At 38.3% G+C, this 17525-nt stretch overlaps 4 protein-coding genes across 9 annotated transcripts; 1 reads left to right on the top strand and 3 right to left on the bottom strand.

Annotated features, from left to right (window-relative positions):
* Nucleotides 1–269: 269 nt before the first annotated feature.
* LOC137733704 (uncharacterized) lies at nt 270–1501 on the bottom strand. The gene has a single exon (XM_068472899.2). The coding sequence runs from the start codon at nt 1370–1372 to the stop codon at nt 416–418; it is 957 nt and encodes a 318-aa protein (XP_068329000.2). The 5' UTR covers nt 1373–1501; the 3' UTR covers nt 270–415.
* A 434-nt stretch (nt 1502–1935) lies between these two features.
* LOC137715096 (cytochrome c oxidase subunit 5b-2, mitochondrial) lies at nt 1936–4069 on the bottom strand. The gene is made up of 6 exons (XM_068454322.2): nt 3753–4069; nt 3404–3480; nt 3248–3298; nt 2602–2671; nt 2430–2506; nt 1936–2241 (listed from the first exon to the last, which is right to left on the bottom strand). The coding sequence occupies exons 1-6, from the start codon at nt 3940–3942 to the stop codon at nt 2197–2199; spliced, it is 510 nt and encodes a 169-aa protein (XP_068310423.2). The 5' UTR covers nt 3943–4069; the 3' UTR covers nt 1936–2196.
* Nucleotides 4070–4759: 690 nt separating this feature from the next.
* LOC137734869 (Cyclophilin-like peptidyl-prolyl cis-trans isomerase family protein) lies at nt 4760–12028 on the bottom strand. 5 transcript variants are annotated; one of them, XM_068474183.2, is made up of 14 exons: nt 11902–12028; nt 11118–11263; nt 10902–10956; nt 10580–10668; nt 10281–10305; nt 9288–9326; nt 8828–8945; nt 8501–8628; nt 8024–8390; nt 7599–7720; nt 6811–7012; nt 5726–6721; nt 5527–5598; nt 4760–5329 (listed from the first exon to the last, which is right to left on the bottom strand). In XM_068474183.2, the coding sequence occupies exons 2-14, from the start codon at nt 11193–11195 to the stop codon at nt 4990–4992; spliced, it is 2631 nt and encodes an 876-aa protein (XP_068330284.2). In that variant the 5' UTR covers nt 11196–11263; nt 11902–12028; the 3' UTR covers nt 4760–4989. The 5 variants fall into 5 exon arrangements, with proteins under 5 accessions (XP_068330284.2, XP_068330292.2, XP_088542642.1 ...); XM_068474191.2 differs by having other exon boundaries at nt 11118–11249; nt 11902–12024; XM_088686516.1 differs by having other exon boundaries at nt 11118–11236; nt 11902–12022.
* Nucleotides 12029–12865: 837 nt separating this feature from the next.
* On the top strand, nt 12866–16886 carry DNMT2 (DNA methyltransferase-2). 2 transcript variants are annotated; one of them, XM_068486457.2, is made up of 10 exons: nt 12866–13109; nt 13221–13331; nt 14347–14440; nt 14519–14637; nt 14725–14847; nt 14955–15303; nt 15516–15610; nt 15810–15875; nt 15983–16047; nt 16269–16886. In XM_068486457.2, exons 1-10 carry the CDS (start codon nt 13029–13031, stop codon nt 16345–16347), a joined length of 1182 nt encoding a protein of 393 aa, XP_068342558.2. In that variant the 5' UTR covers nt 12866–13028; the 3' UTR covers nt 16348–16886. The 2 variants fall into 2 exon arrangements, with proteins under 2 accessions (XP_068342558.2, XP_068342565.2); XM_068486464.2 differs by having other exon boundaries at nt 15522–15610.
* Nucleotides 16887–17525: the final 639 nt, after the last annotated feature.

Consider the following 17525-nt stretch of genomic DNA (forward strand, 5'->3'; position numbering starts at 1 on the left):
TTTATAAGGTTCACTAACATGCATGGGTAAACAAACATGAACAGAGCCCCATTTTGATACAACAAACCGTTTTAATTATCGGTATTATATGAACTCTTTTTAGTTATCTAAAAACGCTTATTTGGAAATGTTTTTGAAATAACTGAAAGTATCCAACTTTTACCGAAAACCCTTTCACATATAAAGTTGGCTGTCATGACTGACAACTATACAAAACAAGTTTTAAGTTTTAACAAATAACATATAACTTCAAACTAACAAGAGCTCTCTCCTATCAATTTAGTTATATTTGATTCGATATTTCAATTAATCTAACTGCGAAGAGAGGGATTTGAACTTGGAGGCAAAAGGGCAATTACACTTGTAGCTAACTTGGCTACATCTAAGCCTGCGGGCCTGCGCTCTCTACAACCAGTTACCACTGAGAAAACATGGGGTTTCCATCAACATAAGAATCCAAGTCATCCTCCATGATCTTCTTCATCAGCAACGCCGCCTTCTCTCGGGCTCTCGGTGATCCTCTGACCGAAATATCAGCTACCAAAGTTGAGAAGTCCGGCAGCCTCAAAGCGTCTCTCACGCAGCCCTCGCTTTCATCAAACAGGAGCAGCAGGATTTCAGCCGCACCTTCCTTACTCAGCATGCACCTCCCTTTTAACACTTCTACCATTGAGCTCACAATCTGGTCGGTTTTGCTCAAAGCATTCAGTCCTTCATCAAACCTCGCAAGAAGGCCAAGACCCTGGAGAGAAGTTCCGGCTAGATCCTCGCTGTCACTGCTCTCCACCACTTGGATGAGCGCTTGAACAGCTCCTTCTCTCACTGCCAAAGTGCAGTTCCCGTGGAACCGAACAAGCTCAGCTAGAGAGCTGAGGAGGTGATGGATGGCAGGGCTGCGAGGGCCGGAAATGACCTTGACTAGCAACTGGATGGTGCCTGCTACACCAAACTTGGCCTTGTTCTTGTCAAGCATTGCCAAACTGCAAACCAGAGAGGAAGCTACCTTGCCGGACTCCGCGGAGGTCAAAGAGGCAATTATCGAATTCAGATGTTTAAGGGTTTTAATATCCGCTAGAGATTGCTTCAGATCCGGATTCAGGGACAGATTGAAGAGGACAGACAGCGAGAGAACCTGAATGCTGTCGGAGGAAGATTTCGAGAGGGCAAGTAAGGCGGGGATGGCTCCTTCTGTCTGTGAAACCAAGCTCCTGTTTTGGGGACTCACCTTGGTGATGGAAACTAAAGTCTGGAGAGCTTTCTGCTGCACTTCGTGAGAATCCGACTGAGCCTCCGAGAGATACTGCCTGATTGCCTCGCGAACCCGAGGAGCTGACATTGTTGGGAGTACTGGTTTCAGAGCAGGGGCAGGCATGCTTAAGCAGTCTTCGGGGTTGAAGCTTTGTATACAAACTTACCAAGAAAATGATCACACAAAGTTGAGACTTGAGACAAAAAATTCGATGATTCCAATGCTTTGTTTCATCGAATTCTTGGAAATAACCTCCAAATATCTTTGGTCTTGGGGTCCCATAACAAGCAGTATTAGAGGATATTCCAAACGCAAAAGACACTAACATCCAACAATTTATCCGCTTTACCCCTCATTTGTTACCGTCTTTGACCTCAAAACCATAGTCAATACAATGAAATGGTTTCCGCACGCACATTTTCTCATTCTCCGCACCCATGTTTACTTTTACCCTTTATTTGTTCTTTGATTTATTCACTCTAGAGTCCAAAAAAATCAAGGGTGTGCCAGGGGTGAAAAGTGGTGTGCGGTAATCGCTTCCTACTTCCAAACAAAAAGAGAAGAAGAAAAGGAGTGTAACATAAGTTTTGTTCTAAATTGTTGACGATTTCGAACAACACGTAACATCTTTCAATGGATAAATGGAAAGTAAGAGACGATTATGTAAAGGCATTATGAACCATCGATTTTTCTTTGAAAAACAATGTATTCACGATTATTTTGATCTTCGGACACAATTCAAAAATATTAGTGACTCAAAAGAATCCAGTTCTAATGAATAGACCATGAAACCAAAATTATCACCGAATGAAACATCGTCGGACACAATCTCTTAAGAACTGCGGTAAACAAGCCAAAAAAGAATTATTGAAACTACACAGTATAAAAAACTGCCTCCTCGTCGCGTAAATCAAATTTTTATTTGTGCAAGAAACTTGTCGGGCGGATCAATGATGACCGTCTGGAGGACCTCCTTTGCCAACCACTTCCAGCTGTTAACAGATTAGAGAAGTCGATTATTTCAAGCACAAGTTCATCTATTTACAAAAGATGTAACAGAGACTACAACGTAATAATCTACCCATACCGTAGTGAATAGACACAGAAAGAAACGACTTTCAACACGAGGAGGGATAGAAGAAAAGAATAAAAAGGAAAGAATAAGACTCAAGCCAGTCACCTTAAAAACTTGGGTACAGACAGGGCATTCATATATCTTTCCTTTCTCCAGCCAAAACCACACGACATCGTGCTCTTCTGCAGACATATTCAGAAATTACAGTTAGGAAACCTCGGAATGACTTAAGTTGACCAGGGATAAAAATATTATGTAACTAAATGGAGAACTTTACCTCCTCCCTCAATACCAGGGCATCCAACTATTCTTTTGTCATAGACAGACTTGACAATTGCAGGTGCTTCCTACAAGACCGAAAGTATAGTAGGATCAGTTACATGAGAATGTTGATTGAAGACCACCACATATTTCCAGTTAAATGGAAGATTTTGTGCACAGTTTTACACACTTTTGCATTCATTTGACATTTATGCAAGGAAATGAGAGGTAGAGTGCACGAAGAGATTTGATATTGACAAGTAAAGTTTTATTCTTTCACTAAAAAGACAGGATCTCCCGCAATTATTAGGAATTTTCAAGATTAGGAATACAGTTAAAAGACTTCCACGAGCACTGGTTTACACAACTTCTAAGACAACCATCGGTCCATCACTCTTTGGCGGTTAAAAGAAGATTAAGATGATTAGTCCCTTTTTTTTTGTTAAGCGAGATGCCCTTGGCAAGCCGGGCAAGCCCATGCCATAGAACAGTGAAGCACAAAATCTGGTAACATTAAATTTCCAATCATGTTGCGAATCACATTTATGATGCCTACTTGTGAATGATGCAACAAGAACATGTCAAAAATGCTTGAAGTTCCTTCCTATTTACCGACTAACTATAACAAAAATGAAATCCAAGAGATCAAATGGAACTACTACCTTGGTACCGAAGGGACCAACAGGATAATTGATTTCAAGAACGTCCCTTCCCTGCATGTAATGAGATCAACCACTAAGAGTAGCGCGTAATTAAGAAAATCTCATATCTTCATAACATTTCGATAAAATTGCAAACCAACAATCGTAATTATCAACCTCAAGCTCGGCAGCTAGTTCCTCAAGCTCGTGACCGGTAGCAGCCGGATGAACTTCTTGACGGTTTTTCTTGAGAGCTTCATATACCACAAAACGAATATAAATCAACACATTATATATAAAATCTCCAATTCTTGATACCGCACAGAGGATTAGGGTTTCAATGTGAGAATTTTTGAATTTTTGATGCATAATGTAATCACAATTATTAGCAGGTAATCCGCTTTCTCATTTCTGAAAATCCGAAAAATAAATAAATGCGCCTACATTTTCCAGGGAACCAAACAGAAAATAACAACCTAATCGAGATCAGAACAACGTATAAATAAGGAAGAAAATGGAGACGCACCGGAGGTGGAAGCGGAGGCAATGTGGGGGGAAGAGGGAGGCGCGGATTTGGCCAACGGCGTCGACGAAGGGGAAGGCGCCGAGGAGGTTACGAACCGACGGGTGGGATTGAGAGACGAGTATCTGCGTGAGGCTGAGGCGGCGAGGTTTTGGAGCTGAGCCGAGGAAGTAGATGCCACGCGCCTCCACATTTTAGCGGCCTCTCGGTGAGAATTTGTTTGGTGTTTTTGATTATTTCTCCTCTGCGGAGTGCGGGACGCAGCGATTGCCAAATTTTGTGCGCGAGAGTCACTCAGTAGCTGAATTACTTAGGATTTTGCAGCCTTTTATACCTTTTTGGTTCGTCGGATCGGGTCAGTTTTATCCTTTTGAATCGGGTTAATCTTGTAATTACCATTTTACCACTGAGCTAAAAGATTTTTTCAGTTGGGTGCTAAGTTTTAGGTCGGACAGTGTTTGGTTAAATCAAACTAGTTATCCTATTAAGAATAGGACCAAAACAAAAAGGAAAATTTCCCATATAAGAATCATTTTATCAACTTTCTTTTTTCTATATTTGGCTTTTTTTTTTTTTTTTTTTTTTTTAAGGTTTAAAAATGAGATACAAAGCTGCAATCGTTTTGAAATCATTCTTATTCTCTTTCCTTTTACCTTCAATTTGCTTAAATCATTCTTATTTTCTTTCCTTTTACCTTCAATTTGCTTTAGTTGGTGTTTAATTGTTGTCGTGATGGTCGTCACCATTTGACCCTCACACAATTAACAGGAAGTTTTAGAGCTAGTTATCACTTAAATATTGGTTTGAAACTAAGAGCCATGGAAGATATTAAGTTATATATTTAGATATTGAACGTTTCAATCCAATCTTGAGTGTTACAATCCAATATCACCTTAGAAATATTCAGATATAATTTTTAAGGACCCTTTTGGGGCCAAATTATTTGTTATATGCATTTGTAACGCCCTTTTACTCCGACGTATAACAAATCATACGAACTCAAACTCAAATTAAGAAAAGGCACAAAAATATGACCATCTAGCAGCACAAGATCCACAAATCCTCATGGGTAAAATCCGCATACAATAAAACCGCATCAACGAGATTGCGTGCCTAAAACTCATAGTACCCCAAGCAATACTTATTTCTCAACATACATATCCTTGAACAATCCAATTATTTATAATCTAAGCTAGTCTGATCCACCAAAAGTGGAACAAAACATCTCCCTTCAACTCGGCTAAGGGGAAACATCATCGTACGAAACCAACCCCTTCTTCCCTATTGGGCTTCCTGATGATGATCTAGACCTGCTTTTTCCGGTCCGAATTGGAGATTTCGAATCCAGAGAGGACCTTGATCTTGATCTTGATCTTGATCTTGATGGGCTCCTGCTTCTGGATGGAGATCTTGCCCTCACAACCCGAGGAGAGACACGTGATCTAGACACCTCCACTGGAGAACGACTGCGGCTTTGGATGGGGCTACGACTTCGGACAGGGCTACGGCTCCGACTATAGTTTCGGCTGCGATAACGGGGGCTACGTGATACAGGACTTCTGCTTCTTCTGCTTCTGTATCTGCAGATATGTGTGATATGATCCAACCACAAACATAACGACTAAGGCGGGAACACAATCATATGGCTCCAAGTTTTATTTCAAATACACATCTTTTTTGGAAAACCGGACTCTCCACCGACATGCAACTCAACATAAGCAGCCTGATTACTAGTCATGCACAATAGATGAAGCTTATAAGAGGGCGATCAGCATACCTAGGAGGTGTTCTTCTTGGTGGGCTTCTATAGCGCCTTGGAGAGTACCTGGACCTTCTATAACTTGAATATCTAGAAACACAAATTAGGCATGCACGTTATGTGCAATTGCAATGCAAAAACAAAGCTGCCAGTAAATCATCATATCATCTTACACTAGCTGATGGTAAAAGAACTTTCCAAAAGACTTGCAAATTACCTGTCACGATCACTTCGACCGCCACCATAACGATAAGATCTCACAGGAGACAAAGAAGGGGTTCTGTACCTCCGTGCATAAGAGTACCGCTGACTGAAACCCCGCCCTCTTCTAATGCGCTTTGGTGAGCCATCAGGTGAAGCACTTCTTGACAAGCTCCTCCCCCGATCTGGTGACATAGGCGACCTTACCCTACGCGCTACTGGGCTAGGACTCCTTGAATAGCTGCGACGGTTATTCCTGCTAGGGGCCCTCAACGGACTGCGGCTAGCAGTTTTCCTAGAAGGAACCCTACCTGAACTTCTACTTGCACTCCTTCGAGAAGATCTAACTGGGCTTCTGCTTCTTGAAACTCTTACAGGGCTTCTGCTTGCACTCCTTCGAGAAGATTTAACTGGGCTTCTGCTTCTTGAAACTCTTACAGGGCTTCTGCTTCTTGAAACTCTTACAGGGCTTCTGCTTCTTGAAACTCTTACAGGGCTTCTGCTTGCACTCCTTCGATAAGATCTAACTGGGCTTCTGCTTCTGGAGACCCTTACAGGGCTTCTGCTTGCTCTCCTTCGAGAAACTATGACTGGGCTTCTGCTTCTTGAAGCTCTAACAGGGCTTCTACTAATTGACTTGCGCAATGATTTTCTTGGTGGACTTCTGCTTATGCTTCTTGGAACTTTTACTGGGCTTCTGCTATATGGTGGGCTCCTGCTTACAGGACTCCTGCTTATGCTTCTTTGAGACCGGCCTTTCACTGGACTCCTACCCTTCCAGCCCCTCATTGGACTTCTGTTGAAACCTCTGACTGGGCTTCTACTGCTATCGCTTCTAACAGGACTCCTGCTGATGCTCCTGCTCCTCTGAGGGGGAGGAGGGCTTCTACTAACACTCGAACTCCTGCTCTCACTCCGTTTGCCACTTAAACTTGGGCTCTTGGTCGGACTCCTCCTGGGACTGATACTCATACTCTTACTCATGGCCCTCTTAGGGCTGAAGCTTCGGCTCCTGCTCATCAACTTTTAATAAAATACCAGATCTGGAAGAATCGGTAAGCATAAAGAATAACTGAGGTGTGACAAGAATGGAAAGAAGACCTAGATTTCCCTGGGTGATCATCAACTATGTCAGGCTGTCTATCTGCACTTTTGTCATATTTAGCACCTGCAAGTCCATTGCTCCGCTGCTCTCCATTCTCCTTAGGATATGCACCATCTTTCACAAGCACTTCTGCTTCCTCCATCTTTTTAGAGTAGATTGAAGCATCACCTTCGTCTGCAAGAAGTGGTTGGTTTCCAACTGCATAAATTACAGAAGACTATGAGAATGAAACACAAGTCAATTAGTAAGACAGTGAAAAACAGTGTCTCAGTTCTGCTTGTGGGCATTGACCCATTGTAATAATGTCCTGAATCATCTTAGCTCAAATTCATTTTTCCATTAAGCACAGCGTTCAACATTAACAATCCAAAGTCCCAACAAAACAGATATTCAAGTTCAACCCACCAAAAGTAAAAATATAAGAAGCTTGAAAAATGCAGGTTGCATATGTGATAAATAAACACAATTCAAGGATAGCTTTGACCCATTCACTAATAAGATGCTGAACCACAGGATCCTTACATATAGCAAACCCAGTCACCAATAGCTATATTTGCTCATTTCTCCAAAACAAATATCACCCCCACCCACCCCCTAGCTATAAAAACCAAAGTTGCAAAAGAAAAGGTAAACAAGGAAAATCTTGACCAAGAAAGATTTACCACAAGTAAAATCTTGCGAGCAAATAACTACTATCATCTTGAAGGTGAGATACAACAATTATCATAACAGATTTACCACAACTCAAGAATGCTAAATGAAAGCAAGAAAATTAGTTAAGTACCAGATTTTTCAGAGATGTCCTTCTTAGACTTTTGATCCTTCCTTTGGGCATCCAGGCCATCATCTTCACAGCTACTTTCACTTTTATTTTCACTCTCAGAATCAGTAAGACCGTCCGATGCCCTAGAGAACAGAATTTAAAATATCAGCAAAGTGCGAATTTAAGTCCTTATAACCGTTCGGATGCCATATAATAAAACCTATACCATTTTCTAACTAAGGTTTCCTATAAATAAAAACATATCAGGAGGGAACTTTATCAACTAAAGGGGCTTTACAGCACAGAGACATAGCAACAAGGACTAGTGAGTGTACTATACATAACACTACTCAAGTAAAAAAGTATTTTCATGTGAAAAAGTCCGAAAAATAAGGGTGAAACTATAAAATAACTTTTGAATTACAAATAAATATTAAGCATATAACCTTTTTGATCTGATCTTAGATTTCTTATCACGACGCCTTCGCTTTTTGTCGCGCCTTTTATCCCGCCTTTTACCACGTCTCTGCTTGTCTCTTTTAGAAGACCTCTTTCTTTTCTTACGCCTGTCATCACTTGAAGAACTAGCATAAGATGATGAGGACAAGTCCGAGTCAGACTCACTATCTGACTCGGATGATTCAGATTCAGAATCTGAGGAACTGTCTGATTCAGATGAATCATATCTCCTTCTCCTCCTCTTCCTTCTATCTTTTGAAGATTTTTTGTGTTTTCCCCTTCGCCTCACTTCATGACTATTAGCTTCTGAAGAAGCATCCTTCCCAACTTTCACTTTACTTGCTCTCTTTATGTCTGCACATACAAACAATCAAATAAAAATAATAACCCTTAGATACCAATAGTTTTTCATATTGCTGAAAATTAGGTAAGATACAACTAAGTAGTTTATCCATTATTATTACCTTCATTATAATCGCCACAATTGATCACTTTAACTAATACAGTTGGTTTCCCATCTTCATCGCCCGCATTTTCAATCTTTTTGAGGACCTCATGTCCTTGTACAAGCTTCCCAAAAACTATATGCTTTCTGTACAATGATATACAACTGTAATTAGACTGAAGAATATACGTCGTCTCATCAGATATTGAACAGTCTGAGGAAATCATGTCACCACCAATTCATAAAACTGACTACTAAATGGCAAACAGTAAGAAAACTTACACAAAAGCAAACAAAATCAGGTCAACAGTAAAAGAGAAGTAAAAAGAAGAGAATGAAATCATACCTGTCAAGACTACGATTAGCTGCAAAAGTGATGTTGAAATGAGAACCTAAAGAGTCACGAACAGCAACAGGCATAGATAGAAGGCCAGGTCCAGAGTGTTTTAGCACAGGTGACTCATCTGAAGAAAAGTTAACTAACAGTATTAATACTCACAAGTCCCCAAATTAAATAGCATTGAAAAACTAACTTAACTAGACCATAAAACACACATACTAATTGAACACTTAGCAATTTCAAGATAATTCTACTCAGTTCATAGACTACACTTCCCTGAGCAATGATCATTGCAATTCCTACTGAAGGAAGCTTGTGACAGTGAGACATGATCACAAACTTAAAAAGTAGAGACAAAGAGTGAACAGGGGCTACAATCATAGTTTATTCATAAACATGAGTTGATAATTGAGCTCATAGAAATATTGCGAGACAGAGAGATAGTGATGCAGATACTGTATATTACCTGGAAACTTCTCCCCATAAATGCTTTCACCAGCTGTGCCTACAGAACAAACAAAGAAACCCCAGTAAACCTCAGACTCAAGTCACATTAAAAGGGACCTTCCACTATGCTTGGTATCACTAGAGTAAACAGCATTAAGGGAGCAGCATTACAAAAATAGGGTCATCATTGGTAGTTTTTTTTAATATTAAAGCAAATCAATTCTTCCACCGGAATTTAAAATTGTGGTTTTCAGTGTGATTATCCATAAACGATTTCAACAAAAAAAAAATATATCACAATGCCTACTACTGCCTGTACAGCTAAGATCCCCTTTATGCTTCTAGGTCAGCTCACCAGGGATTGATCCCTGTCCCAGTGAAGAGGCCTTTTGTAATTGATTGTGTTTACAGCCTATTCCAATAATCTCTCTTTGCCTAGTTTTATGCCCCTTCGTTTTTAGCTCAAGCAAGACCCTTCTAATTTTCCAGAACTTAACAATCAAAAATTAAAAATCAAAGTTCAAACATAGCAAAACATTTAGAACTTGATCTCCAATCAGCATCTGTATTTTCCAACATAAAATTCCTAATCAATAAACATAAATATAATTCTGTATATTCAAAGCCATGAGTATATCATTATGTGGAAGCCTAATTGAAATTACGTTTATCATTACAACATTTATCTTAAACAGGCTGCATTATGCCATCTCATTGGGTAATCATACACTCAAACACTACTATAAACATCACTGCTTGAAAATAAGTATTGCATACCCAAAATCAACCCTTTAATTCTCATAAAATTTCTTGAAATTATGTGCCTTTTTACTTAAACCAACATTTATCAACACTTTTTTTCTCAGTCCATCTCCAAAGAAATGATTTTTTTATTAACGAACATTGAATTCAGACAAGAATGTACAACATGATTTTGACCAAGGTTAATGTGCAAGCTGGAGTGACACATTAAATGCAAAAGCTGCAGGAAATAAATTATTATAATACTTACCATCTCTTTTGACAAAATCACCACCCTGAAAAACAGACAACATCCATTAATCCCTTAAGTTATAAAGGAAATGTGTATGCAAAACTGGGTGGGCATGACAAAGCTAGTAAATTTCAAGGATATACAACTTAGTAAGTACAACCTTAAAACTATATCACAAGAAAAGCAGTCGTGACCATCAGCCCTGTATCCTACAGCATAAACAAGAGTAACTGACTACAAGACAAACCACTGCTAAGTCATGCTCAACCAGAAAATCCTATGGAAGACGAATCTAAAAGTAAGATAAGGAGGCATACCTGTGCTATATAACCTTTTATAATACGATGGAAAAAGGACCCTTTGTAGTGCAGTGGTTTTCCACTTTTTGGACTGATTCCCTGCTCTCCTGAGTATTCAATAAAACAACAAATACATGAGAAAAGCAAACCTTCTGATCTTACTCTGGTATTATATTATAGCATCCCCAAAGAAGGGAAAAAAGTGCAATCTCAGAAGCAATACAAGAAATTGATTATACGAATTGTTCAATTCCATAGAGCAATTCATGTAAACAAGTTCGTTACAGAATCCCGTATATATGAATAACAAATCAGTTCTGAACCAAATGATATAGTTTACCTGTGCATAGAGCATGGAAATTTTCTGCGGTCTTGGGAACAACATCAGAGAAAAGCTGTAAGGCAATCACCAAGGAAATTATAAATGTCAAACTCATTAGGAAATGCATGAATAGTCACATAGCAGGAGCTGAGACAGGCAACAAGAACTCATCATTCATCACAGTTTACACTGAACGACAAATATTGACTGAATATATTTGTTCATGAAAAGTACCTCAAAAACCATTCTTTCATAAGGATCACCATCGACGGACACATCCATGAAAACAAAGGGGTTCTTCTTCTTCGTCATTTGTTTGTCTCCCAGAAACAAAACTCAAACCAGCATAACCACTAATACAAGGAACTAATTGCACCTCACTGAGCCAACCACAGCCGTATTAGTAAATTCAACGATAAAAAACGGGAAAAAAAATCTACTCAACTATTACTCAATCACCCAATGTACAAATATGATATGTTCTAACTGTAAATAAGTATTTCCGGAGTCAGAAAAACGATCATATTGACCATAGAAACCGCCCCGGCTTTACCCAAAACCCACAACTAAATCCACTTAACAGATGTAAGAATCTAAACATGCAGACATATTTTTAAGTTCCAAGTCCAGTACTAATTACATTAAATCTTATCATCTATATAATACAAGCAAACCCAGATCAGAAAATGCAAAAACAATCCTAATCCCTAATCAATAACCAAATCGAGGTCCGAATCCTTAAACCCTAGCTAAATTTCCACAAACCCTAAACCCAAATGCATGCGCAAGACAAAATAACCACATCATCGAACTAAATTGAAAACATATATAACTTTATTTCTCTTCGAACTTTCCAACTAATGAATTCAATTATATCAACAAAAAATTTAACGAAAAATAAAATTAAAAAAAACTCCGAATTTTCTACCGCAACCATGTAATTTATGATGCGGTAAATGGCAAAAAAATTAGGTTTCTAATTGAGAAAACAAGGGTGATGAAACCCTAGAGAGCTCACCTGAGAGACGCAGAGAGCCACAGAAAAGTGAGGAGACGAGACGAGAGAGTGAGGCCTGTCGACAAATACCTAACCTCCAGAAGAAATATATAGAGGGGGCCTAGTCCTAGCTCTAGCTGCTTCTGCTACGCGTGAAGTTACTGGACTGTCCCCGTTCGGTTCTTGATAATAGCATCTTGACAATATTGCCCCTCGTGCCTGCGGTTTTCTTGTCCCTTGTCAACAAATATATTTAGAAATGCACCGCATCAACTATAATTTAATATCAAAACTTGACATCTTAAACTTATCATCAGAGGGACATAACTAGATTATAATGTTAATGTCAGATTAATTATATAAGGTTCTTTTTCAATTAATTGCAAGTTCATGCCCATACGTAGGTTTACCCCTATGCATAAGTACTTGTTTGAGTCATGCTTACACATGAGTTTTACATTACTTTTTATTCGTCAATTCATCAATCAATCATTATCATAAACCTTATTGTAAAAAATTTCATTTTCTTTAAATATGGTTAGACCTCACATTTGAAGGAGTTTGATGCATCGTGCTTAGTCGTTTTTGGTTATTCTCTTATTCACTATTATATGCAATTAAATTGTTAGAGATCGGGTTTTCACTATTACTTCATGGGTCACCGATTTCACCTCACTTGCGGTGGGTTTGATGACAACATTGCTTCATGTGTCGGTCATAGACCTTATTAGGCTTGCTTGGAATTTCATTTTTGTGTATGTAACTTTGTTCTTGCATTTTTGTACTTGTAGTTTTATTTCATCAACAATATTACTTTTTCACTTGAGACGAAACTTATTTCGATATTTTTAAATGAGAATGTGTTTACATGAGACTAAGAAAAAAGAATAAAGTTAGCTGCCAAAGTGGACTAAGGTGAAAAATTACGAAATTACAAGGATGAAATATAAAAAGAATTATAATTAGAAGAACGAAAGTGAAAATTGAAGTAAATTACAACTTGTAATTCGGCCTTTAGAAAAAGCAAAACAAAATCGTCATTGCATTTGCATATATGTTCTTATCGGAGAACAAACGGCATGTCGTTTGCGCTTGAAAGCTCATAACGAATTAGCAGTCGGGGTCGTTCAACCCGCGGGACGACGCTAATGGCGAAGGGTTTAGAGCAGCAGGAACTGGAAGAGCAGCCATGGCGGGTCCTCGAGTTCTACAGCGGCATTGGCGGCATGGTACTAGAAAACCCAATACCTCAAATACACCTTTTTGGCTTTCAGTTTTTGCTTCCAGTTTTTTAATTCTTCAACGCTTTTTGCTCAAGTTTGCATCTTTCCGATTATCAGAGGTACTCGCTCATGAAGGCAGGAGTGAACGCCGAAGTTGTGGAAGCGTTCGACATCAACGACACCGCCAACGACGTTTACGAGCACAATTTCGGCCACCGTCCCTATCAGGTTCTTCCCAGTTTTTAGTTCAATTTTGTAATTTTATCCAAATTCAAGCCCTTTTATACATTGTGCACGTACAAATTTGTGGTGCTTGATTACTTGAGGATCAAAAGTTTGTAATTTATGGCTACCCAATTTGAGTTTCTTGCACTTAGGGGCCCGTTTTGTAGTAAGCACTTTTTCTAGAAGTGCTTTTATCCGTTGAAATTGTTATTGAAAGTCCAAGTGCTTAACGCTTCTCACCTTCTATGATCCAGTAAAAGCTTTTCTTCCAAACGTAGTTGGAAGCACTTTTGGTTATCAAAAATCACGTTTAGTCACTCCATAGGCAGTTCCCAAAAGGCGCTTTATCTCTTAAGATGCTGTAAGTTTTGGGGATCAAAGATGATGTAGAATTAAGAAATAGGATTGGGATTTTCAGGATAAGGAATAAACAAACCATGGATAAATCCAAGCGAATCTTTCTTAAATCTAAAGCGATTCCCGTGTAGTCCAAAGAAAAAAAAGATCCAATTTCATCTCTATCGAATTTTAATATCAGAATAGTGGATATAATTATGATGCAATGGGTTAGGTCCACTTACTTTTTAGTTTGTTGATTTCTAATCGATTTAATTGGAATAATGGAAAATAGGAAAGGAATAGTAATATTTGAAGATTTAACGAGACGACTTATCCTTACATTTATTATAATATTTATAATAATAGAGAGAGGGATTCGAACCCTCGATAGTTCTTTGTTTTTAACTATACCGGTTTTCAAGACCGGAGCTATCAACCATTTGGCCATCTCTCCGAAAGATAATCTCTTTACAATTTGTTTAAGGTATCTGGTGTAAATTGCTTTCCATGTGGTTCTGTGTTGGGTCAGTTTGGATTTAATACCATTTGTTCCGATGTTTTGCTGCTTTTGTAGTTGTTCCATTGTTACTGTTTGGCTTTCCAACTGCTCAGACATGATGTTTACTAGGCCTACTTGAGCTCATCTTGTACTGAAGTTTGAATATTCTTGTTTGTACAGGGTAATATTCAGAGCCTTACTGCTGCTGATCTTGGCCGCTATGGGGCGGATGCATGGCTTCTTTCTCCTCCTTGCCAACCTTACACTCGACAAGGTAAGTTTGTCATAGTTGTTCTATATACAGATGTGTGACATTAATTTGCATAGATTTTCACTAGCTACTTATGGATAGGTCTACAAAAGCAATCTGGCGATGCTCGGGCATTTTCATTTCTCAACATTCTTGAGTTGATACCACACACATCTCGACCTCCAGTGATGTTATTTGTGGAAAATGTTGTGGGATTTGAGGTCTCTTTCTGGAATTTTTAGCTTAATTGTAGGTAAAATATTGATTTATTTTTATTCCAGTTCCTTTGTTTTATCTCCTGGCTGCAGACATCTGATACGCATACAAAAATGATAGAGATATTGGGAAGAACAAATTTTGTTATGCAGGAGTTCATATTGAGTCCGTTACAGTTTGGTGTACCCTATTCCAGGCCACGCTATTTTTGCCTGGTAGCCCTCCTCTCCCACTGGTTCTCTAGGTCATTCAGAAACACTTGGAAATCTCTTGCTTTTATTATTTCCAAGAGTTTTAACACAGATATTCATTTATCTTGCAGGCAAAGAGGAAACCTTCAACCTTTCACAATCAAGTTTTCGATAATCAGCTTCTTCACTCGCTGGGGCCATTATTAGGGGATACAAATGCCGATGAGACAGTGCTCTGTGAACTTGATGAACCACAAAAGAGCCAGGATAAGTTACTTGAATCTTGTGAGCCTATAGAAAGCTTTCTTGAATTCAAGAATTGCAGTGACCAATCGGGGTCCAATTTTGTGGACAGCACTACTAGTTCTACAGATACTGATGGAATATTGGAGAAAGATGAAGGGAATGGATATTGTACCGGCATCGTAGATCAGTACATTGTTCCATTAAGCTTGATAGAGAGGTGGGGAAGTGCCATGGGTATCCTTTTTCGTTATTGATAAATTCTTAACATGAATATCGTCAGTCTACCTTAGGAAACTCTCTAAGAGTGAAAAGTCAGAAATTTTACGCATAATGGATGTTAATGCAATGAGGCTATAATAAGGAAAATCTCTAATTCTTTATGTTATTTTATTGAATAACTCTCTCTCTCTCTCTCTCTCTTTTAAGGAATCCTTAATGCAGCTTAGATATAGTCTATCCTGATTCGAAACGATGTTGTTGTTTTACAAAAAGTTACTATCGATATGTGAAGGGTACAGGCTCCCTTTTGGCAACTCTGCAGGTAAGATTACACACTTGGATTATTATTGGAACACGTTAGGTTTTGATACTTAAGAACTCCCGCACTTATTAGATTGGAACACTATTTCAAGTTCATGTACTTCACAGTTCTGTTCCTGGTCATAATATGACTCATCAAGAACCAATATCCAATGACTTTTGTGCTGCTTGACATTTACAAAATTGCGACATATATGCAGCCAAAGAATAAGGATAAAACATCTTCATTGAAGGAGCATCACCTTCGATACTTTTCCCCAAGGGAGGTATGCTGATATCATTATACATATCTTTTGTAGATTTCTCCATTTATTGGTTTCATGTTTTCATGTTTTCGGTGTGTCAGTTGATAATTTTCCTTTGACCTACTTAGGTTGCTAATTTGCATTCTCTCCCGGAAGATTTTCAGTTTCCACAGCAGATAAGCCTCAGGCAGCGGTATGCAATTATTTTATCAACTGGTTCAGCTTGATTTGTATTTTAGTAGAAAATAAACAATGCCGTGTCTTTTATTTGTTGAAAATTATTCGGTGTATGTCAAGTCAATAAATGAGAAATACAAACTCTTCAGCTTCTCATTTTGTTGGATTCTACAGTTAAGCACGACAGTGGTTGTTCAGCAAGACTGACGTTTTCTGTCCGTTTATTTTATGCTGCAGTTATGCATTACTGGGGAACAGTTTGAGTATAGCAGTGGTTGCTCCTTTACTCAAATACTTATTTGCCGGATCATCATGATTATTCTAAGAGACCCCAATTTAGTAGATGCAGCTCTCACCTTCAGCTATACGTTTGGCTCACTATGTCAACCAATAAGCTTAAACTTCTCTCCCCGGATATCTCTGCGAACTCTAACATGTAAGGCATGGACTCTGTGGATTCGAGATAAACAACTTGAACGTGTCGATAAGAGGTTTTCTGAAGCTGTAAGGTGTTTGCATGTGGGGCTGTTATGTGTGCTAAGAATAACTCAACCAAGCATGTCATCTGTAGATCTACACTGAGTGAAGTGTCCCCAAATCACAATCAATGATGCAACTGTGTTCAGCGAATACTTTCAGCACTACGTTGATGGAACGTTCGTAGATCATCACTCCGGTGCTTGTTAATCCTTCCGCCTACGGTCTACCATCATAAAACATGCTCGGCAGTAGGTTGACATGAACATGAACCTTGTAATCTTATTTGGGAAACAGACATGAGATTATAAGTTTGCAAGAAAGATAGTTTTGAATTATAAGTTTGCTTCGAGCAGTTCCTGAAGCACAACAAACAAAGGATTTGTGGGGATTGAAGAAAATCTAAGATAAAATATCATGCATAAACACATGTAGGGTCAGCTTGGAATTGCTTTTAAAATGGTTGAAGCGCTTTCTGTAAAAATGTTTTTGAAATCAATCATTAGTTAAAATGTAAGTGAATTTTGATAAAAAAAAAAAAAAAAAAAAAAAAAAAAACACTTGGAAGTGCTTTCTACATGAAGTACATAACTGATGTTTTTTGCATGAAACATTTTAAAATGCTTTTGGAATAAATAAAAAAACATATTTTTTTAAAAATGTCTTTCAATCATTTTAAAAACACTTCCAAACAATCCCATAGGACGTTTGAGAAGCAAGACGAATGAATTAATGTACTCTTACTTCATGTCCTCACTGATGCATACATGGAAGTACGAGTAAGAACCCGAATGAAGCTAAGACAATCTAAATAAGTAAAAGACTAACACAAATACTAAATTTTGACATGTCAATTGTTTGGGTAATTGATGAACTTAATTTTATACTTTAATTTATATAAAAAAAATTGACAAAACTAATTAAATTCTTAAATTGTGATATTATTAAAATATGAGTGGGAGTCCGAGTTAACCAGAGATTTTTCTTGTATTTGAACATTTGACACTGAAAAATATA

The sequence above is a fragment of the Pyrus communis genome, chromosome 15, assembly GCF_041283825.1.
Source record: "Pyrus communis isolate YQ-2024b chromosome 15, ASM4128382v1, whole genome shotgun sequence".
NCBI lineage: Eukaryota > Viridiplantae > Streptophyta > Magnoliopsida > Rosales > Rosaceae > Pyrus > Pyrus communis.

What these genes read in the sequence shown, in the direction of transcription:
- LOC137733704 (XM_068472899.2), bottom strand. Translation starts at nt 1,372, where the DNA reads ATGCCTGCCCCTGCTCTGAAACCAGTACTCCCAACAATGTCAGCTCCT.
- LOC137734869 (XM_068474183.2), bottom strand. Translation starts at nt 11,195, where the DNA reads ATGACGAAGAAGAAGAACCCCTTTGTTTTCATGGATGTGTCCGTCGAT. An exon ending in GGACATCTCTGAAAAATCTG is followed by an intron (nt 7,013 to 7,598) that starts GTACTTAACTAA and finishes TAATTTATGCAG; the next exon opens with TTGGAAACCAACCACTTCTT. An exon ending in GATCACCCAGGGAAATCTAG is followed by an intron (nt 6,722 to 6,810) that starts GTCTTCTTTCCA and finishes GTTGATGAGCAG; the next exon opens with GAGCCGAAGCTTCAGCCCTA.
- DNMT2 (XM_068486457.2), top strand. Translation starts at nt 13,029, where the DNA reads ATGGCGAAGGGTTTAGAGCAGCAGGAACTGGAAGAGCAGCCATGGCGG. An exon ending in ACAGCGGCATTGGCGGCATG is followed by an intron (nt 13,110 to 13,220) that starts GTACTAGAAAAC and finishes TCCGATTATCAG; the next exon opens with AGGTACTCGCTCATGAAGGC. An exon ending in CCAACCTTACACTCGACAAG is followed by an intron (nt 14,441 to 14,518) that starts GTAAGTTTGTCA and finishes ACTTATGGATAG; the next exon opens with GTCTACAAAAGCAATCTGGC.
- LOC137715096 (XM_068454322.2), bottom strand. Translation starts at nt 3,942, where the DNA reads ATGTGGAGGCGCGTGGCATCTACTTCCTCGGCTCAGCTCCAAAACCTC. An exon ending in TGCCTCCGCTTCCACCTCCG is followed by an intron (nt 3,481 to 3,752) that starts GTGCGTCTCCAT and finishes TGGTATATGAAG; the next exon opens with CTCTCAAGAAAAACCGTCAA. An exon ending in AACTAGCTGCCGAGCTTGAG is followed by an intron (nt 3,299 to 3,403) that starts GTTGATAATTAC and finishes CATTACATGCAG; the next exon opens with GGAAGGGACGTTCTTGAAAT.